Here is a 22,554-nt window from a genome sequence, read left to right on the forward strand (position 1 = left end):
AAACATTGAAGGGTTGGATTCTTGTTGCTCTAAGCTCATCCGTTCTTCACCACTCCCCTTTTTCCAAGGTGATTGTAACCAACAAACAAAACTTCAGTCAACAAATGCACTACATAAAAGTTAAGGCAGACATTCTAACAAACAGTATATTCCTATTTCTTTAAGAATCAGCCCAAGTTAAAGTTTAAATAGGAAAAAAAAAATTAAATTCTACAGAGTAATTGCTGGAGACATGGAAGGTTTGGGGGAGTTAATTTGTCGAAATTGTAAGATGGCATTCCATTCTACTGCACTCTTGGATAAACATAAGGCCAAATTCTGCATTGGCACAGACCTAAAAGACCCAGTGGCTCTATGGAGACAAAGGGGATTCACGCAAACGAAGAAAACAGCTGTGAAGATGGTGCATCCTACAAGGTCAAGGACACCTGATTTCATTGGTGTAAGTAGTTGAGTGCTATTTAATTATTCCAAAAAACTCCAGCTGAACAATGTTTTAATGAAATATATTGTGTATTATAAAAATATAATTTGACTGAACAGTTCTGTTTGTCTTATACATTACCATTCAAAAGTTTGGAGTCGGTAAGATATTTCTGAAATAATTAATATTTTTATTTATAGAAAGGATGAATTTTATCAAAAGTGAAAGTTTTTTACAAAAAGTTCTATTTAAAATAACTGTTTGAATTTCTATTCATCAAAGAATCCTGAAAAAAATGTATTATGGTTTCCACACAAAAAAATATAAAATAAAAAAATTAAGCAGCACAACTGTGTTTCAACACTGATAATATTAAGAAATGTTTAAGAAATATTAAACATTAACAAATATCAGCATATTAGAAAGAGTTCTGAATGATCATGTGGCACTAAAGACTGGAGTAATGGCTGCTGAAAATTCAGCTTTGCCATCACAGGAATAAATTATATAGATTCAAACATTCATTTTAAATTGTAATATTTTACAATTTTATTTATTTGCGACCCTGGACCACAAAACCAGTCATAAGTATATTTGTAGCAATAGCCCACAATATGGGTCAAAATTATTTTATACCAAAAATCATTAGGATATTAAGTAAAGATCAGGTTCCATAAAGATATTTTGTAAATTTCCTACTGTAAATATATCAAAACTTAATTTTTGATTAGTATGGTAATATGCATTGCTAAGAACTTCATTTGGACAACTTTAAAGGCGATTTTCTCAATATTTTTCTTTTTTTTTTTGCACCCTCAGATTCCAGATTTTCAAATAGTTGTATCTCGGCCAAATATTGTCCTATTCTAACAAACTATACATCAATGGAAAGCTTATTTATTCACCTTTCAGTTGATTTAAAAAAACTGACCCTTATGACTGGTTTTGTGGTCCACGGTCACATTTATTTGATCAAATATTGATGTTTGGTTCAAGACGGGGGGGGGGGAAAGCATACCTACCCAAAATGTTTGATTGGTAATCAAATTAATACTGTAAGTGTAAGTAAAAATGTTTCCATTGGCCAGCTGAAGGAAAAGAGAGATCATCAAGTGGATGAGAAAAAGAGTGCACAGGACAATGTGTCAGAGAATACTGCTCTAAACAAACTCACTGAGGAGGTACAAGACCACATACAAAGATAATAAATCTAGTTCAGTGTTTTTTATGCTGCATCTGATTATCTTCTATTATAGTTTCAAAAACTCAGGATGTCGTTTGAACAAAACCTGCCCAGAAGACAGACAGAGGTTGGTTTGATATAGGCCAGTTCTAAAAATCTGTTTATGATGTGAATATTGTGTTTGCACCTGTGGTATTATGTGTTTTGGACATTGGGTAAGTGTTCTTCAGGTGTCTGAGGAGCAGACCTCACTCCAGCAGAGAGCTGATGAGCAAAGGGCTCTTCATGAGCAGAGACTGGCTGAGATCAGAGCACACAACAATCGGCTGGAGAAGCAGAGAGAGGGTAAGCTGTTATAGAAAAACACTAGTGCATCATTTTCAATTAAGCTCATTATGCAAAAATGTGAAACTATTATTTAAATGTGTATTTAGGATACTTAAAATGCTAGAAATTAATTTAGCTAAATTCTATTCCAAAAATGTTTTCAATGTCATTTCCACAAAAGATTGTTATTAAACAAATCATCATTTGAGAAACAAATAACAGAATTCACTTAGCAACTGCAAACTCGAGTAGTGATTTTTAAACATCTCAAGTAAATGTGTTCATGTGATTTTCTTCTAAACAATTTTTTAATGATGTGTTTATTCCAGAAATAGAAGAGCGGCTTGCCAAGCTGGCAGGACGGGAGAGGACGGCTCATCTTGAAGAAGTGCTGCAAGAACTGAGGTATCAGGAGCAGAGAAACGAGGAGGTTCTGCATCAGCTCAGCTCTCACATCAACTCAGTGAAAGGGTAAAAGAGAGTGGAGGGAACCAGGAAGTGTGCAGAGAAGCTACACTCTCAGAAATAAAAGTACAAAAGCTGTCACTGGGGCGGTACCTTTTCAAAAGGTACATGTTTGTACCTAAAGGGTCCATTTTGGTACCTTAAAGGTACATATTAGTACTTAAAGTGTACATATTTGAACCTAATAGGTACAAAAGTGTACCTTTTGAAAAGGCACTGCCCCAGTGACAGCTTTTGTACCTTTATTTCTGAGAGTGTATAAATCACTTGATGCATGTGTACTGTACTGATGTTGTAGGCCCAGTCCAAATGAAGTCCCCGCTAACCCACCAGAGGAAAGGAAGACTCAACATGTTGCTTTTGACTTGATCTCTTCTGTGGATGGACCTCTCTCTGCTCAGATAAGGTTGGTCTTTTAACTTACGTTTTATGGCAGAATGATCAAAGATGTGAGGCAAAAAATAAAAATCAACAACAATTATACATTAAAGGAAGTATGCAAATGCAATATGAAGTCTTGGGAAGACCAGTTAAGAACTGCCTAGAATCCACCTAATAACCCCAAAACAACTGCCTAGGAGTGATGCATTTGTTTTTGAAACAGAGCTTTGCGTCTGGCATACATGCAGTCTGGTGGTTCTGATCCAGAGGTTCTGGCCAATATGCATGACCTTCAAGCAGAGGCTCTTACACTGGAGCAGGCAAAACATAGAGCTGAAGGCAAGACAAAAGGAAGAAGTGAGTTGTACCATCATTGAACTGTGGCGGCAAATAGTATTTGGACACTTAAAATGCCATTCAAAAGTTTGGGGTCAGTAAGACTGATTGATTGATTGATTGATTGATTGATTGATTGATTGATTGATTGATTGATTGATTGATTGATTGATTGAATAATTGATTGATTGATTGATTGACTGACTGATTGATTGACTGATTTTGATATGTATTTATTTAGTAATAATACTTTTCTCAGCAAGGGTTTAAATTGATCAAAATAAAAAGATTTAAGTTGGTACAAAAAATGTTTCAAATAAATGCTTTCCATTCATCAAAGAATCCTGAAAAAAGCAGCACAACAATATTTCCTGAGCACCAAATCAGCATATAATTATAATTTTTGAAAGATCATGTGACACTGAAGACTGTAATGCCTGCTGAGAATTCAGCATTGCATCACTGGAATAAATTACATTTTTAAATATATTTATTAAATAGAAAACATTATATTAAAATGTAATAATATTACTGTATTTATTTTACTGTATGTTTTAAAATAATATTGCTGTTTTTACTGTGTTTGATCAAATAAATGTATCCTTGGTAGACATTGACTTCTTTCAAAAATATCAAAATTCTTACCCCAAACTTTTGTCACTACTTACGTTGTTTGTCAACTTGAAAATGTCAAAATAGTCTTCATTTTGAACTATGTGTTATATTTTATAAAACTAATCCTATGACATTCATACATTTTGAATTATTGTGTCTGAATAATTTTGGGGTCATTGTACACTATTCTTTCAAGCCCCACGATCATATCTTGTTTATGTCCCACCAGGGATGAAGTCTCCTCACAGAGTGCTGGACCCTGATGTTCTTGCTGTGGAGCAGGAGAACCAAAGGCTTGAGGAGGAAATCTTCAGAATCCAGCTGGCCAGGGAGAAGAACAAAGGAGAGCACGGTATCACTGTTCCTCTCAGATCTGACATCTTGAGTATGACAAAGTGATGTTCAACATTTGATAGAAAATGTGTGTTCTGTCTCTAATTTGCATGCTTATACTATTCACTAAAGGTATATGGGCATCATATTTGATGTTATTATAGAATATTTCTATATATATTGAATATTTGAATGAATGTTTTCTGGATCAGGGCTCATTGATATCCAGAAAGACCACATCCATGAAATGGCTAGCCTCCAAGCTGAGATTGCCTTTTTAAGGAGAGAAATAGAGAGACCACCACGCCATCCTCGAGCTCCTCTGCCTGTTTTTCCTGGATCTTCTATGGCCATAACACACTCTGCTCTGCCACTGGTGAGCCAAATCTTCAGTCATCTTAATTAATACTGACATAAAATCTGTTTTTGAGAATGCACAAAATTCTCTTTGAGTGACAGTGATAGTGAGAATGATAGAGAACGAAGAATGATATGGTGTATATGTATTTACCAATATTGCAGGATCAGAGTTCCCATGTAACTGAACTGATGGCAGCTCTCAGCCCCGCTCCTTATGATCCTGTGTAAGACACATTTTCACCTCGTCCTCTATTGATTCATTTTTCTTTTTCTCATATAGTCCCATAGATGCACGCACGTCACACTAAATATATGACAATATGACTCAAGTTCAGGTGTTGTCTGAATGTGTGTGTACAGGGCTGGCTTTGTGATCTTCTATGACCTGGTGATGGGTGTTGAAGATACTTTGAGATCAGTGCGTTTATTGGCAGGGTTATATTTTAATGGACAGAAGTTGGGACAGACCACCCCAATACCTCCTGTGCAGTGCCAGCCTGCAGGACCATTACTGTCCACCAAGAGTCCTGGAAACTATGCCATGCTGGCTGTTAAGCAACCTGTTCCAAGGTAGTTTGGTTCAGAGATAAATATGGACACATAGAGATGATATGTGTTCACGCTATTGAATTTGTGCTTTATTTCAGAGTACAGTCATCTCCACATCTCTCTTTGGTCATAGAGATTCAGACATCTAAAGGTCTTGATTTGTTCAACCATGAAACTGAGGACTTGGTGACTTGTGGCTGGGCTAAGCTTGATCTCTTTGACCAGCACAACCAGGTTCACAGTGGTCACTGGAGGCTTCCCTTCCGCTCTCTCCCAGTTCAAGCATCCTTAAGTCCAGGTCAACTGAATTCTGTGCCACAAGTACGTTCATCAAATACTAAAATCTAAAACTCAACTAGGTTAAATGTCCTACAGGAGTTATAATTTAATTCAATCTGACTAAATACTATTATTTTTTCTTTCTAAGCTGGGTAACATGGAACTTTGTCTTCGGGTAGCAAATGCTCGTGATGGAGATGTACAGACCCTTGAAAAGATTGACCCCAACTCCTACCAGTACAAGTACATATCCATGGTATGCAAAATATTTGTCTTATGCTTTTTCATAGCAAAGTTTGCAAAGCATTTAATAAGCTTACAGCATCAAATGGGTCTTGTTTAGGTGGTCTCAAACACAATCCTGGCAAACCAAGAACCATGTAATTCATTGCAACCCTCATCCAATCCATTGCCTTCATCACTGCCACAGACGGATCATGTGGAAGAGACCAGTTAGAGGAAAATTGCATAACTTACCATACAAATAGTCTGTTGTAAATTTAAACAATTTTCAGTGACTACAAACAGATTTGTTTTGTTTTACATCTGTTATGAACTATTTTAACATACTGATAAATTACTTGTCTTTTACGTTGTGTACAAGCTTTCTTGGCTTCCCATTGTTTTAGCAACAATTTTATGAGAAAGCTTTATTACAAAAAAAAAAAAAAAAAAACCTTACAGCTAATATTATAGCCATTGTCATCATATTAGAGTTCACAAGTTTCTGCCCATTGAATTTCCATGATTCCACTGGAGCGCTTGCTATATTTGGAGCATAGCATTATTAAAACAGAGGTAATATTGAAAACCACATTCACATATGCAAATATCCTTTATTGAAAGTTTACTACAATTATACAAAAATTGGACAGACAAAGAAAACGGGTTATTTACAAAAACAAAGAGACAAAAGTTGTTCATGGAGAGTATATGAGGCAGGCATGCTCTGCTGGTTGGAAGGTAAGTGATCAATCAGATGATGTCCATCACGCTGACGTCTCCACAGAGGAAGAACTGGCTGGCTGCAAGAGAAGATTAAGATTTTAAGCAAAGAAACAAGTTGTTCAAATTAAGTCTAAGCACTAAACTAATGCTAGACAAGTGATAAAACTCCAGAAGCAATTCCATTAGCACAGCCAGTCAACTAATATTCAGATAAAGCAAACTTTCTCCAAGACAGGATTTTTCCAGTATGTGTAAAAACGCATCCAGCCGAATCAGTCCTCTCAAGTTTAGTTTTGGACCCTTTTATTCAAACAAGGTTATGCCGCCAATGTTTTAGAATCCAATGAACCTCACAATTCTCAATATCACAAAAACAAACACTAGACTAATAAATTCAAACATTAAAAGAAAAGTCAGTAACAAGATTACGTTCAGATGAATAAAAGCAAATATAAAATTAAATTGAACACTTCAAGTTTCAGATAGGTCTAACAGTAGTATTCAAATCATAGAAATGGGATACGACAGAAACTAAAAGTCAAATAAAACACTGCATAATCTTCACGGTATGATAAACACTCATGTCTAACACTACAGGAAGTTATTCAGTCAAGAGCAGTGAGTGGCTTTTTCACCTTTGGTATCAAAATGAACAGCAGGTATTTTAGGCCACTGTCACTTTATGATCCAGTGTATAAATTAAATATACTGGCATTCCCCCGTTTACATCCAGTTAAAACCTAACTGACGGTTTACGTAAATACTTGCCAAAACAGACATTGACAATTTGGTTTAAATTTGCACAAGATACAAAAGAACTTGCATGCTTTGTGTGCGCACACAAGAGCCAAACAGTGCTCATGTACAGAGCTACTTTACAGCTTCTTGTTTGAATATTAAAACTGACTTAACATGTGAAAGTGACTTGAGATGACGCTGCAGTGACAATTCTGTCAACTGTACCAAGCATCTTGCCCTGGGTATGCTGGCCCTGGGCTATCGAACAGGCCTAATTGTTGAGCCCTGTGACTGTATTTAAAAGGAAACAGCAAGTCTATCAACTCGCCTCCTGCTCCATTTTCTCCTGGAGTCCATTGCCGATGTGGGCAGAGTCACCGCTGCCATTAACTGAGGTCTCCTGTTTAGTCTTTTTAGCATCACTGTCCTTTTTTGGACTCTCCTCGTCTGGTTTCCTCTGTGCAGGAATAAAGCAGGACAGAACACTTACTTATTTTTTGCGCTAAACACCGATTCTCTACATGCTACTCAAGCACACATGGCCACTTCAACAACACCACGCCACAACTGCAACATGCCAAGCCACAATAATGAAGCACAAACACCACAGAAGCACCAAGCAACAAACTTAATCTAGTTGGCAAATTCAGCTCATGACCCAGCATGCATAATTAACCTCAACTAAAGGGAAGGTAGCAATGCAGATGTCCTTTTATGGGCAGACTACCCTCATTCACTCCAGTTGTAGTGTACATGCTAGTTTCCCTCCCAACCTCAGGTCTACTGCAAAGGTTAAAATTACACTTCAGTGGATAAACTCACCTTTTTGCGAACAAGGTGTGAAATGTCAGATGCAGATTTTGAGGAAGATGCACCATCAGCCGGCCTCACAGGAATCTGAAACAAAAGCAGGCATTTTAGGGTGGCATAATGCATTATAGGCTTAAAGTACCCTTAAAGAGGAGAAATACCCCTTAGAGCTTAGTTTGAGATATTCAAAATGAGGGTGGCCACACTTCAGGAAGAGTTATGGCCCGTTCAAGAAGTCGTAACAAAATATCACCCATCCCTAATGTTAAATTAAGATTAAGCATGCACACCTGACTAGCAGTAGATGAGGATGGGCCGCCATTTTCAGCTGGGAATGCAGATGAAGTGGATGCTCCTGCCTGTAACAAACAAATTCCAAACTATTCATCAGTGCCTCTTTAACTAGCGGCGCAGCATCCTGATTGACCCACATGCCCACCTTTTTTTTTGTACTAAAGAGCAGTACCATATTCATATGTATAATATAAGCCGATATCAGATTTGTCATCAGCCACTGCAAAGCACTAAACAATGCATTACATGCTTCATGCATTTTTATTATTGCCCTAATGCAACTCACAAGAGTCTGATGGATGGCCTCAGATGCTGCAGCAGCCGTCCTCTGGCTCTCCTTGGCATCTTCAATCTTCTCAGTGATTTCTGGCAGTAACTGTTTCAACTCCTCAAGCTCGCCCTTCTCCTCCTTTGCTGCCTCTGCACCTTCCGCCTTGTCTATTACTTCCTGAAGCATAGCTGGAGGAAGAGTGATGTGGAAATCAATTGAGAGTACCATGCTTGCTCATGGCAACTAGTGTTATCAGCAAGCAAATCCCCCCACCCCACCCACCAAGCATGAGGACTGGCAAAACCCTCTGTGAAAAAGTTCCTACCAAGACGGCTCTCGATGACTTTGATAGAGTTGGAGAAGTGCTCAATGGCTTGGCTGTACTGGGCTGTGTAGCTGTAAGTTGTGCCCAGCTGGTAATGAGTCTCAGCCAGAAGACGACTATGAGAAGGAAGGCGTTTCAGCTGCAAGGTTAAACACTCATTGAAGTCCTCTAGGGCCTGGCTGTAGTTACCTACATAAAACAAAACGGAGAGACTAGTTAATGAAGAGTGAAGAATGACTAATGAAGGGTAACTTCAATTTTACAGCAACTTGCGAAACCCAAAAAGGTCCTTAAAATTAAGTCTTAGGTTTCATCTACTCCCGATTCATACACACCTGATTCAGCTCCAACTTCTCCAAGTTTAAGGTAAATCTGTGCCGCCATTAGCTGATCTTCTTTGCTGTCTTTTCTTCAAACCAAATAAAAGATCATGTGTCTTTTGAAATGAAGCTCGCACAAATGCAGAATTAAAATAAGTCTAAAAAAGGTACGTAATGAAGGCATACCTTTTATAAATCACCTTTGCAACCTCAAGCATCTCCCAGGCCAACTGCAGGTTTCCAACTTCATCCTCCTCACTCTCCTAAAAGGAACAAGGACACAATGATAAACCAGTAAAATCTATGAAGACAGGGACACAATTTTTCTCCCTCTTTTTTTTTTTTTTTTACAATGGATTACAAACCTTATCTTTTGTTTCACCCTCTGCATCCGCATCTTCATCCTCATCATCCTCATCATCATCATCCTCATCTAAAACATACAAGAAGTTAACTCACTGACATTGACCTAATGTGAAAACCCATCACCTTGGACACCCTTAGTGACACCGCAGCTTAAAAGCTAAATACTCAATGGATCCACCAGTGTTTAGAAGATTCACCAGGTGAAGTCTAGCAAAAGGCATTTAATACGCAAATCTTGTGCTCCCCAGACTCCATGCTTCACTACCTCCTCCATCCTCTTCCATTGGTTCTTCATTCTCTTCATTTCCATGTTTCTCCTCAACCTTTTCATCTTGTTCAGCCTTTTCAATTGCTCTATTTGACACGGTGACATCTTCCTTTTTAGAAGCACTTTCATCCACACCTTCTGACTTCTCAGCATCTTTTTCAGCAGGTTTCTCATTTTCAGCAGGTTTTGCCTCGTGTTCAGCTGGTTTCTCAGTTTTAGGTGATGCTGCACCCCCTTCATTTGGCGATTCAACCTTCTCCTGCTTCTTTACTTCCTCTTGGTTCTTCTGCTCGCCTTCCCCCACCTCTTTTTCGACCTCTGACTGAGTTTTGTCCTCTGACATGGCATCATAAACCTGTGCTCGAAGCTCATCTCTGGTTTTCTCTGCATCATAGTACAAACGGAGGGATATTTCTAGGTTACGGTTAGGCTGATGATACACGGGGCAACTTTGAACAATTTTGCTGGGCAACTTTTGAGCAATGTTGCTGGGGCAGTTTCCTCACTGAGAATCGGTAACAAACTTCTATCTGGATACGTTAGAGCGGTCATGGGCCCCATGTCTCACCTGGTTGCCCATTAACGCCAACATTAACCAAAGTCGCCCTGCAAAATTTCTCAAGCTGTCCCATGTATCGTCAGCCTTAGAGTCCCTCTTAATCAGAATCAAGTTATGTGTTGTCAATATGTACTGGTTTGTGCAGAACACCGACAACTGTCAATTTGGTGACTCTTTGGAAACAGCTTTTTTGCAAATGTGATGTCAAGCCCTGAGCATACATGAAAAGCACAAAATTAATTTTAACTGACAAACAAAACTTAACAAACCATCCAAGTTGTCTGCGCTTTCAATCTTAGAGTCATTCTGTTTCTCGCCCTCTTCAGAGGATTCTTCTGGGACTCCCTCTAAAGCATTACCAAGCACTGTATTCTCCATCCTAAATTAGGATTCAAAACAACAAAAGTTAAATAAACTGATACTTTTCTTTATATAAATGTAATGCCTTCAATTCTAATTAATCCAGATACCTGGCAAGCTCCAGAAGGGCTTTCCCACACAAGAAAAAAGCTTCACCACATTCATCAGCAGTGTCTCCATACTTTTCAGCTCTTAAGGGGGAAATGGGTTACACATTATGCAAATATAGAGCTTAATATTAAAAAGTGTACCCACTCAAACAATGTACCACAAATTCCCTTTGCATAATTCATATGCACTACAATATTCCTTCACTACTCACAGCATGGCACAAGCCTCCTGGAACACACTGACCGCAGACACAACATCACCCATCACCAAGTGCCGGTTGCCTGTGCCAATCAGCTTCTTTGCTTCCTCAGAAACATCGACGGAGCTGCAAAAGTAAACGAAAATGTGAGTGTAACGAAACCCAACTCATTTTAGTGAATTGAGCGGTTTTAATAAGACGAAGTCCAGATAACACCTCACCTGTCTGCAGCGCTTGACGAGGAAGGTTTCTCCTCCATACTGCAAAAATAAACAATACAAAAATAGTCATACATTATTAAAAAGCCTTGCTTCGTCAGAAGAATACGTCCAATGAGAGCAAAATGTCACTAAAGTTTGCTTCAGAAGCTCACTGCGAAGGACCGAAGTTAGCACGATGCTACCATGTTATTTCTTGACCGTGTGTCAACATTACACGCGTTTATGGCTAACATCTAACGTCACAGTTTAATGTCAGTAGAATACTCAAAGTGGGCAATTTAAAGTGATATTTGTGTCGTTACCGCCACCTTTCAAACTTAACGCTCGACTTCGGCGCGTGTGCAGTCATTTCAATGCAGCGCCAAGCTCACCGACGGGCCATTCATGACTGCGTGTCAACAGAGCGGGAATTTCCTCATTCAGGATATATTAGAAACAAGCTAGCCGTTCATATTAAACCCTCTCCCGCCAAATGAGAGCAACCAAACACAACACGTCAACGGGAATCAACGGTGATGCCATCCCGTCGCATGCGACGATGTCCGGGCGCGGGAGAAAAGCGAATAGAAGCACGAGGGCGACACATTTTTCCTGACAAGGACGGAGCTGCTGGAGCTTTGTTATCAAACCAGCCTAAACCTTTCACACTGACTTCCTCTAACTTCTGCTTACTTCCCTGGAGCGCGCTTAACTTAAAAATGGTATTTTTACCTTTCGGCAGTCGAAGCAGCTGCTGTTTCCTCGGGCATTTTAATGCGTTAAATAAACTAAGCTGTAGTGTGCTGTTGGATGATGTGAGTACAGATGGCAGGTTTGTGAAGCTGTTCCTGAATTAGTCTTTGTTGGCGCCTTTAAATACGGATACAAGCCGTACTTCCGCTGAACTACGACCCTGTCACAAAAACGCGGGAGAATAAATTTAAAGGGCAAGTAACCATATTACGCTTTTGCTAAAACCATATGAACTATAAGATTGTAATATGTCTAACTGGACAAGATGAATGGAAAGTCTATTTTATCTAGATTTTGTGAGACTATTGTGAAATGTTATTTATTTTTTAAATATTTATATTAAATTATTTTTATAAAATTAAAACCTTATTCACTTTCTTATTTAAAACATGTTCCTGGTGTTATTGTAAATAAAATATAATAAATTATATTCTATAATAAAATTAATGATTATAATAGTTACTATTATTATATTAATATATAAAAACTCTCTTTATCAGATTACCTTTCCAAGAGGGAGGGTAATAGAAATAGTTAAATATTCAGGCATTTTTACAATTAAATATTTTGCCAATATATTTTAAATGATATATATATATATATATAGAATTACAGTAATTAGAGTCTGATTTATTGACAAAAAAAATATGTCAAAATAACCTTAAGGGTCTTAAAAACATGCTTTATTTTCAAAATGTAAATTTGTTTTTTAAAAGTGATAATCCAGGCATATTCTTGATAAGTTTCATAAAATTCACTCTTAAACATTGTGAATGCATTTAAAATCAGCCCTTGTTCATCAAGTTTCATTCCACACGAAAAAAATAAAATAATCGAGCACACATTTCAATATGTAACAAAAATGTTTTATTATGTTTAGAAGTATACAGAGAAGCGAATGGGCATTGGTTCCAAGGCACAGAATCACGCAGAAGTGTGTATTAATAGGGGTCATTAAAAGGGTAGTGAGGATGTCCTGCATCTCGGGGGACAGACTTCCCATCAACCTACAAAAACAGATGCAAATAGATATTGTATGTAATCGCAAACTACTTTTGGAATGCATTTGATTTGCAGAGTCTTCACAATCAGCACACTTAAAAACAGAAGCTTCAACATTATATTTCATTTTAAAGTAACCTCTTTGTTAATGGCCATGTAAACTTTGGTGCTGTTGTATGATGAGGCTTACAGTAATGGTTGGCACAATGTAACGCCAGCCTCTGTGCAATGCTGTCACTTGATTCATTTCCTCAGGTTCAAGAGTGAAATCAAACACCTGTAAATGAGCAGAGCAAATGTATTGCATGGTTACAATACATGGTCATAAACACTCTAGAACATGAAAGAGTAAAGAAAAACGTGCAGAAACCTGGATATTCTCTTTGATCCGAGACTGTGTAATGCTCTTTGGGATAGTCACTACTCCTCGTTGAGTTTGCCACCTGACAAAATATCAATGAAGAAATACTATGTAACAACCAGTGAAGAAACCATGCACAACTAGTGCAAAAGCCTGAATTTACCTGATGATAATTTGTGCAGGAGTCTTGTTGTATTTCTTGGCTAGTGCAGCAATGGCTGGTTCCTCCAACAGCACAGGTTCCTCTGGATGCTTCCAGGCTCGGTCAGGAGATCCCAGCGGACTGTAGGCGGTCATCACCAAACCGCGATCCCGGCAGTGAGCCAACAGCTCAACCTGTGCAAGGTATGGATGGGACTCCACCTGCAAAACACTATTGTTACTCTACAAACTGATATAATGGACCACATAAATTGTAACATCAAATTTTCTTCTGACCTGCAAAACAGTTGGTTTGACGCTTGCAACTGACAAGACGTCATCAATCTGCCTGCTATTGAAGTTCGAGAGCCCGATGGCCCTGACAAGGCCCTTTCCCACAAGTTTTTCCATAGCAGCCCATGTCAGCTTGTAGTCTATGTTGTCATACAGCAAGGTTCCATCCTCCTTCCTGGGAAAAGAGGTATCACCTCGTCTGGACAAAAATAAGAAGATTAAACACTTTACTGGTATCTGAAAAAAGGCCGAGCACATTAAAGGGATAGTCTGTCCTCTTTATTCACCCTCATTTCATTCCAACCTGTATGACTTTTTTCTTCGGTGGGAGATATTTTGACAAATGTTGTTAGTAACCAAACCATTTCAGTTCCCATTGACTTCCATTATTTTATTTTTTTTTACCATACAATGGAAGTCAATGGGAACTAAAACTGTTTAGTACCAACAGTCTTCAAAATTCTTCAAAAGATGACAGAATTTTCATTTTTGGGTGGACTATCCCTACTAATGAGCACTTCATAATTAATTCCCCAAAGGAGATAAAGAAAACATCATGTTTATATTAGCAATAAAGAAGATAACCTAGATAAGACTATTATAACAATGGACTATTACAGAGTCTTGCACCCTTTAATCTCTATTTTTAGATTTTAAAACTTAAGTTAGTTCTGAGAAAATTAATTCAAAGTAATTCATACATAGTACTTTGTCTATGTGTGTGTGTGTATAGAATTAATACATACACTATATTGCCAAAAGTATTGGGTCACCCCCTTCTAATGAACAGGTTTGACTACTTTAGTAATTTCCATGAGTACAAATCTTAATGTTTAAGCATATAACGATATCCTAGGGAATTGTGTGCTTCTAATTTTAAAGCAACAGTTTGGACAGGACCCTTTTCTATTCTAACATGACAATGCCTCTGTGTATAAGGCAAGGTTCAAAAAGAAATGATTGATTTAGTCAGTGTGGAAGAACTTGACTGGTCTGCAGAAAGCCAAGTCCTAATCCAAGCTGAACACCTCTGGTGTGACTTTAAATGCAGATCTTGAGCCAAAAACTCTTTACCAAACACCAATGATTTGTACATACACTATATGGACAAACGTATTGGGACACCCCCTTCTTTAGAACAGAAAAAGGCACTTCCAAAACTGTGGCAACAAAGATGGAAACATAATTAATTTATTTAAAAATTGTATTTCCATCTCTGTTGCAACAGTTTTGGAAGTGTCTAAAATGACTGTACCCATATGTACAAATCATTGGTGTTTGGTAAAGAGTTTTTGGCTCAAGATCTGCATTTAAAGTCACACCAGAGGTGTTCAGCTTGGATTAGGACTTGGCTTTCTGCAGACCAGTCAAGTTCTTCCACACTGACTCAATCAATCATTTCTTTTTGAACCTTGCCTGATACACAGAGGCATTGTCATGTTAGAATAGAAAAGGGTCCTGTCCAAACTGTTGCTTTAAAATTAGAAGCACACAATTCCCTAGAATATCATTATATGCTTAAACATTAAGATGTGTACTCATGGAAATCACTTAAGTAGTCAAACCTGTTCATTAGAAGGGGGTGACCCAATACTTTTGGCAATATAGTGTATATCTATTCATTATGAGAAGAGCTGAAGGCTTACTGGAAGGCATATGGCCAATGGATGAGGTAAAGGTCTAGGTACTCCAGCTTCAAATCTTTCAAAGTCTTTAAAAGAGATGGTTCCACATCATCTGGGTGATGTTTTGTATTCCACAGTTTGGAGGTCACAAATACATCCTCTCGCCTTATGCCCTGAAAAAAGACAACAGTTGTAAAGCACACGTCCATTGTATATTTCAGTGTGTGAGTATGCGTTTAATGTTTGTAATCTACTTGGTTGACCTACTTTTTCAGGTCCCATCATTTCCTGAAATGCTTCACCGATCTCTGGCTCATTCCCATAAATGGGAGCACAGTCAATGTGCCGATAGCCAGATTGCAGTGCCCAAATAATTGCCTGTTTTACCTGCAATTAATAACATATTTATACAAAATGCTTTTTGGAGTTCTACACAATAATTAAAGCAAAAGATTATTGCAGAAAATGTCGGATAGTATACTGAAGAACTGCAGATCCTAGTAAACCTGCTGTCATACTCAATACAGCATATTCAGATTCAAATTCGGTCATAATTACAGTTGGGATGATGCACAGAAATCTTACCTGTCCTGGTTCACTCTTCCACGTCCCAAGTCCCACAAGGGGCATCTTTCGCCCAGTGCTGAGAACAGCAAAGTCATTCATACTCATCCTGTGTGCCTTCAGAGAAAAGAAAACAAAGAACACAATTTGAACAGTGTTCATACATGGAAGAGATTTTAGGATATTAAATCTATGATTTAATCCCTGTCCTAGTAAATCAATCTAAACCCTAAACACTCACAGAAAGGTTGCAGGAGGCGCAGTGAATGCAAACTGTTCAGTGCTTAAATTCAGGAGCAGAATGGAAGGAAGTGTAACCTGCTGACTTATCAGCTGACTTCCACAGCAGCTCTAGCAGGACGTAAATATTGTAAAACATCCTGGGCTGCATTTTTTGGGACAGCATAACCTTTGGTTTAGCAAACATTATAAAATTAATAATTAAATTAGTTTGAAACACACAGTCTTTGTATTTTAATAAGGGAGTTTAAATCAAGTCGAAATCACCTCCATGCATTTCAGGCACACCCCCAGTCATTATTCTAGATCAGCTTGCTCTAAATTGTCTAGTTAGTGCCGTGAATCACACAGACAGCTGGATAACATACCATTCGACAGTAAAACTTGTGAGAATGAATGACAAGTCGCAGAGCGCGTTGAATATGCTGCATTTCTCCCTGTAAAATCAGGTCAACTAGTGTCCCATGTGGCGCATCATAACAAGGAATATTTTTCCTAGGTCAGGAATAGTGTTATATTATTTGTTCTGATACTTACAGTGTATTAATAGGTCAAGGAACGTCTCCGCTATATTAACTATCCAGGTTGATTAAAAATTATTTGAATATTTTCTCATAACGTTGACGTATCTACTTCCTGTTCGCTGTTCTCTTAAAAACAGCTGTCAAAATAAAAGTCTCCATAATATTAACATTACAGCAATTTCCTCACCTCCAGACTCTTTCCTAGAATAAAAATTTAAAATTGATATTCGCTATTTGCCAAATTAAAAACATGTAATTTTAGTCACAGATCATATTAAAATTGTATGATCAATCTGAAACTCATTCAAGTGTTCTTTAATGTCCACCATCCTTTGTACACTTCTACATGTCTTTTCTTTTGAAATTTAAAAGTAAAAGAGAAAGTTAGCGATGCTTTGTTTTGCTTATTACCCTACCATTTATTGAAAATAAATATTCCAGCTCTCCCTCTCCTATAGATTTAATACTTGAACCAATGTGTATTGGGAAAGGGATGATTTCAGTTTTTTATGACAAAATATGTTCTTTGCATATAAGCTCACTGACATCCATAAAAACTCAATGGGAGGAAGACTTATTAGAAGACATCTCAGACGAACTGTGGGAAAGCGTTTTATACAGGGTGCATTCCTCATCTGTGTGTGCCAAACACAGTTGGATCCAATGCAAAATACTTCATACGCATTGGACTAAAGCAGGGGTGTCAAACTCAGTTCCTGGAGGGCCACAGCCCTGCACAGTTTAGATGCAACCCTAATTAAACACACCTGATCCAGCCAATCAAGTCATTAAGGCTTATTTGAAAACTACATGGTATGTGAGTTGGAGCAGGGTTGGAACTAAACTCTGCAGGGCTGCGGCCCTCCAGGAACTGAGTTCGACACCCCTGGACTAAGGTCAAACTTCCTAAAATTTACTCTGATGTTTCTCCTATCTGTGACCGTTGTCGTCAGGCTACTGCAACCCTGGCACATATGTTTTGGTTCTGCCGAACTCTATATGGATATTGGTCGGAAATATTTGAGATAATGTCAATTCTAAAATATTTGATATTTTGTAGTTTGTGGAAAATCCTATAAAATAAAATAAATTAATCTCTCATGAAATTAAGTGCAGTTTGGCCAACTTTACCCCAGAGCACTAAAACAGTATGAGTGTTTATGTCCAGTCTTCTCTTGGCTTTAGTTGTTTAACTTAAATTCTGTCGTAGAATCAAACAGAATTCAGAGACTGAAATCATACCAAAATAACAGCAAAGGAAATTTTCTCGTAGACTGTTTCAATCATTGTCTTTATAAGAGGAAAAATGGAAAGTACAATACATCAAATGTTTATTTTACACAGTACAGTTAATTCAGGATGGAAATTTCTGGTTGTAAATTTCAATTAAAAGTATAAAACAGCATCAAAAACCTATGAAGACTAAACTGGGCTTGGGCAGTTTACACAGAATAAGATCAAGCTTTTTATGACAGAAATTGCACTGTCTCTCCATATGTTACAGAGAACAAAAATATCTATATATATATATAAAAAAAAAAATTCACACAGAAAACTGAGATCACTCGTTTCCTCTTCGACTTCTCTTGTGACTCTTCTTTGACCGACTGGAACACAAAGAGACAATTGCACCATGAAACAATAGGGGAAAAACAAAGAATTATTTAAATTAATTTGATATAAGTATTACCTTTCTGGGGACTTGGAGTGACTGCGATGCCGGTGACTTCTGTGGTGACCTGGAAGAAAATATGCCAATATTTCTTAATTATCAGTTTTGCTAATTACAATAATTATTTTAAATAACAAATTGTAGTGACTTATTTTCTTTGAGTACTTCAAAACAGCCTTGCTGTACCTGGAGATTTGGAGCGATGCCTTCTGTCCCTGGATCTGCTGCGGTGCCTGCGGGGACTTTTGCTGCGATGACGGTCCCGATCTCGATCACGTCTGGGTGATGGACTGAATGAACAGAGGAATCAGACAATGTATTACACTGTATAATCTCCTAAAATAATATGCCCCACTAATAATGTATCTAAGACCCTAATAATGTGCCTAAAACAATTTCATTATATACCTTCGTCTTTTAGGAGACCTGCTCCGTCTAAAATGAGAAAAAGAAAAACAACAACAAAGAGAATCAAAAGATTAATTATTAATCTGTTAAACCAGAAACATGAAATAATATAATCTTCATGGATGACTAGCACCATCACTGACCTTCTGGGTGAGCGGCTGCGCCTGTAGCGTGGAGAAGGAGACCTGCGTGGCCGGTCAATGTCTCTATAACTTCTTCTGTGTGTCTCTGGTGTCTGCACTCTCTCTGGCTGGAGTACATATGGAGAGGTTGTGTTTAACAATCACAAATAATTATATATAACTATTAATAATAATTTTAGCTTAGATAGATTGTCAGACATTGTGAGTTCACTTTTACCTTCTCTTCTTCCTCATCCTCCTCATCACTGGTTTCCACCTCATCCAGATCTTCTTCCAGAGCACTAATGCGAGCATCAAGCAGCTCAGCTTCCTCCAAAACCTGTCTCTTCTGTGAAAAAAACAAAAATAAATGAATGTGGACATTATTAATGGCTCAATACAATTCATATTACATCAAAGGACAACACAAATGCATTCAATTTATGTAAAAAAATTATGCATGTATATTTATATATACAGTGCCCTCCAAAAGTATTGGAACAGTAAAGACAAAATTGCTCTGTTGGCTGTGGAGTCAAGACATTTGCAAATATGATTAAAAGATGGAACATGAGACAAAACTACAGAATGTCACATTTTATTATTAGGCGTTTCAACACATACATGTTTTACCAAATAAAAAGAACAGCACTTTTAGAGTTCATCCCACTCATTGATGTGAGCATAAGTATTGAGACAGTTTAACATTAAAAGATTAAAAGCTATTATTTAGTTGAAGATCCCTTGTGCACAATCACAGCAGTAAGTCTGTGACCCATAGACATCACCAGACTCTTGGTCTCATCCTTTGAAATATTTTTCCCAGCCTTTAATGCAGCCAATTCCAATTGTTGCTTGTTTTGGGGAGTTTCTGCCTTTACTCTCCTCTTCAGCTGGTGAAATTCATGTTCAATCGGATTTAAATCTGGAGATTGACTTGGGCAATCTTAGACTTTCCATATCTTTGCCCTTATAAACTCCTTGACTGAACTGGCAGGGTGTTTTGGGTCATTGTCCTGATGCAATATGAAGCACTTCCCAATGAATTTGGTGGCATTTTCTTGAATATTGGTAGGCAAGATGGTTTTGTACCCTTCCTAATTCATTCTGCTACTGTCATCATACATTAAGTCATCAGTAAAGTTGAGTGGGTCTGTTCCAGAGGCAGCCATGCATGCCCATGCCATGACACCACCTCCAGCATGCTTTACAGATGAGGCTGTATGCTTGGGATCATTGCAGTTCCCTTTTTTTCTCCACATTTTTGCTTTCCCATCACTTAGATAAAGGTTCATCATTGTCTCATCGGTCCATAAACACAGTTCCAAAACTCTTCTGGCTCACCTTTGTGCTTTTTTGCAAACTCTAATCTCGCCTCTCTATTTTTGGAGCTGGTCAGAGGTTTGTATCTTGCTGTGTAGCATCTGTAATTCTGTGTCAAAGTCTCCTGAGGACAGTAGATTGTCAGAGCATCACCCCAGCTTTCTGGACGTTGTTGGTGATTTTACAGACACGTCTCTTAGGATTCATTTTCACAGCTTTTGAGATTCGTCTGTCATCGACTACTGTTGTTTTCTCAGCCGATCAGGTTGTGGTTGGTTGCTGGTGTCGCTGGTGGTTTCCAAACTCTTGATTTCTCCATGCCCTTTGTTTTTGCTAGAGCTCTAACTGACTTCCTCTTTTCTTTTAGCATCCAAATTGCTTGCTTTTCTCTCAAAGTCAGCTCTCTCATCTTCATCCTGGTTTGTGTCATCATCGAATGCAAGATTCAGAATGCAGAAGTAATGGATAAAACTGATACGACACATTCCCTGCTTTTAATATCTGAAGAATAAATGCAACAGGACACAGCTGATCACTTAGAAAGACCTGCGAGGCAACTGTTCCAATACTCATGCTCACATCAGATAGAGGAATGAAACTCTAAAAGGGCTGAACTTCTTAGCTGGTAAAACATCTGTGTGTTGAATCACCCAATAATAAAATGTGACATTCTGTAGTTTTGTCTCACATTCATCTTTTAATCATATTTGTAAATGTCTTGACTCCACAGCCAACAGAACAATTTCGTCTTTACTGTTCCAGTACTTTCGGAGGGCACTGTATGTATGCATGCATGCATGCATGTATATATATATATACACACACTACACATAAGTAGTCCAACCAACCTGAAGTCTAGGGAGGATGATGTCACACACTCGCTCTGCATGAAGCAGCTCATCTATAAACTCGTCAACATGCATCAACTCAAACTCTGTGTAAAAAAAGAAACGTTATATGCAAATGTCTTTTTCAGCAAGAATAAATTATGTCATGCCACATACCCACTAAATATTCAAGAAAAATGCCCACCTCCATTTCTGTTCTGGCTTTTAATTTTTCTGTAGTCATTGTATAATGGTTCTAAATACTTGTAGCAATCCACAGAAGTTCCGGTCAGGCGCATATACATCGCTCCAAGCAATCGGACATACCTGGAGAGGGAAAAAGCAGATCAGTAATGAAACACACAGCACAGTGTAAACAGGAAAATGACAAACTGTATACAGATAGAGCATTATTTGCATACTAACTTGAAGTCTTCATTCTTGATGAATTCCACAATAATGTCCTTTTCAGGCTGGATCTGCAGCATCTTTAGGGTCAGACATAAGAATGGAGTAGGCTTGATGTTTCCTCCATATACACCACCAACAAACTTCAGTTCCATTGCTTTGTCCACCACAAGTTCAGCTTGAGTTTACAGAGGGAACAATATTAGTGACATTTAAAATGCTTGGCACATTAATTCCACAACTCCATGCATGCATATGTAGAAATTTAAGGTAAATGTATTATAACAGACCATAACTCTGTCAAGCCTACAGCATCATATTTGATACATGACTTTCTGAAGTCTCTAAATTTCAACATGCACAAACAAACCTTTGCAGAAAAACCTGTTGTACATGTCTTCTGCCATCTGATTGATGTTACATACTTTTTAGGGCCTTCTTTGTATAATTCTAAAAATGTCCACCTTTTGCTGTGGAATTTTTAATGATTTTTAAAAGTAAATGTAGGAATAACTTCAATATTTAACGAACTGCAACAACCATACTTTATTATCAATACATACATTTTTAAGAAAAATCATTTTAAAATGCAAGCATCAAATATGATACAACAGGCTTTTTGAGGAATTACTCAAACACCATTGCAATACATTATGTTTTGACCTCCAAAATTAAAATTAAACAAATACTAGCATGAGCTTCATATTCTCCTATATGAAGCTATAAATAAAGGCCTAATAACAAATAATACAAACATAAAACTATTTAATAATTTTTTTAAGGTTAAATAAACCGTTCCATTTTAATACACATAATATTCGAAGTTATTCACTTCTACTAACGTTACTGTATGAAGTCACATTAACGTTACTAACGCTGCCAGCAGTAAACAATGAACAATAGAAGGTCAACTTTAAATTATAATGAAATAAAATTAGGTAGTCAATAATTAGAATTAACGTTACTTCGAGGTCATTTCTGAGTAAGGTAAATAGACAACTAGCGTTGTTTTTAATGCCACATTCACAATTTCAGTATGTAATCCAGCACACTTCTCTCACCTGTAAGTCCAAAACATTCCTCTTTCCAGTACTTGGACTCATAAATACGTGTTCGTATAATCTTTTCGACAAGATACTGAGGATTTGTTCCATGTATACTATTGGCATCTTTTACCGTTCTATTAGCCATGGCTCAAAATTGTAAATGAACGAACGGGTAATCGGAACGCTAATATGCCATAGAGAAATATCGAAGAATGACTTCCGG

The 22,554-nt window shown here is 37.7% G+C and overlaps 4 protein-coding genes across 11 annotated transcripts; 1 reads left to right on the plus strand and 3 right to left on the minus strand.

Annotated features, from left to right (window-relative positions):
• The first annotated feature begins 24 nt into the window (after positions 1–24).
• ccdc17 (coiled-coil domain containing 17) lies at positions 25–5,843 on the plus strand. Its single transcript, XM_058778108.1, has 14 exons — positions 25–442; positions 1,513–1,605; positions 1,681–1,734; positions 1,838–1,952; positions 2,264–2,405; positions 2,698–2,805; positions 3,004–3,137; positions 3,961–4,083; positions 4,277–4,440; positions 4,587–4,648; positions 4,785–4,994; positions 5,072–5,294; positions 5,401–5,508; positions 5,596–5,843. Exons 1-14 carry the CDS (start codon positions 233–235, stop codon positions 5,707–5,709), a joined length of 1,860 nt encoding a protein of 619 aa, XP_058634091.1. The 5' UTR covers positions 25–232; the 3' UTR covers positions 5,710–5,843.
• Positions 5,844–6,069: 226 nt separating this feature from the next.
• On the minus strand, positions 6,070–11,911 carry nasp (nuclear autoantigenic sperm protein (histone-binding)). Of its 6 annotated transcripts, none has more exons than XM_058780235.1 (15): positions 11,754–11,911; positions 11,043–11,081; positions 10,834–10,947; positions 10,622–10,702; positions 10,421–10,530; positions 9,590–9,976; positions 9,324–9,391; positions 9,145–9,221; positions 8,974–9,047; positions 8,639–8,827; positions 8,329–8,501; positions 8,039–8,107; positions 7,761–7,835; positions 7,267–7,395; positions 6,070–6,277 (listed from the first exon to the last, which is right to left on the minus strand). In XM_058780235.1, exons 1-15 carry the CDS (start codon positions 11,789–11,791, stop codon positions 6,242–6,244), a joined length of 1,659 nt encoding a protein of 552 aa, XP_058636218.1. In that variant the 5' UTR covers positions 11,792–11,911; the 3' UTR covers positions 6,070–6,241. The 6 variants fall into 6 exon arrangements, with proteins under 6 accessions (XP_058636218.1, XP_058636215.1, XP_058636213.1 ...); XM_058780232.1 differs by having other exon boundaries at positions 9,587–9,976; XM_058780230.1 differs by lacking the exon at positions 11,754–11,911 and adding an exon at positions 11,351–11,614 and having other exon boundaries at positions 9,587–9,976.
• A 713-nt stretch (positions 11,912–12,624) lies between these two features.
• On the minus strand, positions 12,625–16,694 carry akr1a1b (aldo-keto reductase family 1, member A1b (aldehyde reductase)). 3 transcript variants are annotated; one of them, XM_058778983.1, is made up of 9 exons: positions 16,539–16,694; positions 15,783–15,878; positions 15,465–15,584; positions 15,219–15,370; positions 13,576–13,771; positions 13,301–13,500; positions 13,147–13,219; positions 12,967–13,053; positions 12,625–12,781 (listed from the first exon to the last, which is right to left on the minus strand). In XM_058778983.1, the coding sequence occupies exons 2-9, from the start codon at positions 15,867–15,869 to the stop codon at positions 12,716–12,718; spliced, it is 981 nt and encodes a 326-aa protein (XP_058634966.1). In that variant the 5' UTR covers positions 15,870–15,878; positions 16,539–16,694; the 3' UTR covers positions 12,625–12,715. The 3 variants fall into 3 exon arrangements, with proteins under 3 accessions (XP_058634966.1, XP_058634965.1, XP_058634967.1); XM_058778982.1 differs by lacking the exon at positions 16,539–16,694 and adding an exon at positions 16,370–16,519; XM_058778984.1 differs by lacking the exon at positions 16,539–16,694 and adding an exon at positions 16,003–16,154.
• Positions 16,695–17,944: 1,250 nt separating this feature from the next.
• Positions 17,945–22,552, minus strand: prpf38a (pre-mRNA processing factor 38A). The gene is made up of 10 exons (XM_058778557.1): positions 22,347–22,552; positions 21,304–21,463; positions 21,083–21,204; positions 20,899–20,984; positions 18,966–19,076; positions 18,749–18,855; positions 18,606–18,632; positions 18,384–18,487; positions 18,216–18,264; positions 17,945–18,132 (listed from the first exon to the last, which is right to left on the minus strand). Exons 1-10 carry the CDS (start codon positions 22,474–22,476, stop codon positions 18,087–18,089), a joined length of 942 nt encoding a protein of 313 aa, XP_058634540.1. The 5' UTR covers positions 22,477–22,552; the 3' UTR covers positions 17,945–18,086.
• Positions 22,553–22,554: the final 2 nt, after the last annotated feature.

The sequence above is a fragment of the Onychostoma macrolepis genome, chromosome 06 (genome assembly GCF_012432095.1).
Source record: "Onychostoma macrolepis isolate SWU-2019 chromosome 06, ASM1243209v1, whole genome shotgun sequence".
Classification (NCBI taxonomy): domain Eukaryota; kingdom Metazoa; phylum Chordata; class Actinopteri; order Cypriniformes; family Cyprinidae; genus Onychostoma; species Onychostoma macrolepis.

Excerpts from the sequence above, each read along its gene's own strand:
- ccdc17 (XM_058778108.1), top strand. The coding sequence starts at position 233 with ATGGAAGGTTTGGGGGAGTTAATTTGTCGAAATTGTAAGATGGCATTC. Across the intron at positions 4,084-4,276 it reads GAAGAACAAAGGAGAGCACG|GGCTCATTGATATCCAGAAA; the intron begins GTATCACTGTTC and ends TTTCTGGATCAG. Across the intron at positions 4,441-4,586 it reads CACACTCTGCTCTGCCACTG|GATCAGAGTTCCCATGTAAC; the intron begins GTGAGCCAAATC and ends CCAATATTGCAG.
- nasp (XM_058780230.1), bottom strand. The coding sequence starts at position 11,391 with ATGACTGCACACGCGCCGAAGTCGAGCGTTAAGTTTGAAAG. Across the intron at positions 7,396-7,760 it reads CACACCTTGTTCGCAAAAAG|AGGAAACCAGACGAGGAGAG; the intron begins GTGAGTTTATCC and ends ATTCCTGCACAG. Across the intron at positions 6,278-7,266 it reads AGGAGAAAATGGAGCAGGAG|CCAGCCAGTTCTTCCTCTGT; the intron begins GCGAGTTGATAG and ends CTTCTCTTGCAG.
- akr1a1b (XM_058778982.1), bottom strand. The coding sequence starts at position 16,432 with ATGCAGCATATTCAACGCGCTCTGCGACTTGTCATTCATTCTCACAAG. Across the intron at positions 15,879-16,369 it reads ACAAGTTTTACTGTCGAATG|GCACACAGGATGAGTATGAA; the intron begins GTATGTTATCCA and ends TTTTCTCTGAAG. Across the intron at positions 12,782-12,966 it reads ACATTGTGCCAACCATTACT|GTTGATGGGAAGTCTGTCCC; the intron begins GTAAGCCTCATC and ends CTGTTTTTGTAG.
- prpf38a (XM_058778557.1), bottom strand. The coding sequence starts at position 22,476 with ATGGCTAATAGAACGGTAAAAGATGCCAATAGTATACATGGAACAAAT. Across the intron at positions 18,633-18,748 it reads CGCAGCCGCTCACCCAGAAG|ACGGAGCAGGTCTCCTAAAA; the intron begins GTCAGTGATGGT and ends TTCTCATTTTAG. Across the intron at positions 18,133-18,215 it reads CACTCCAAGTCCCCAGAAAG|TCGGTCAAAGAAGAGTCACA; the intron begins GTAATACTTATA and ends TTTGTGTTCCAG.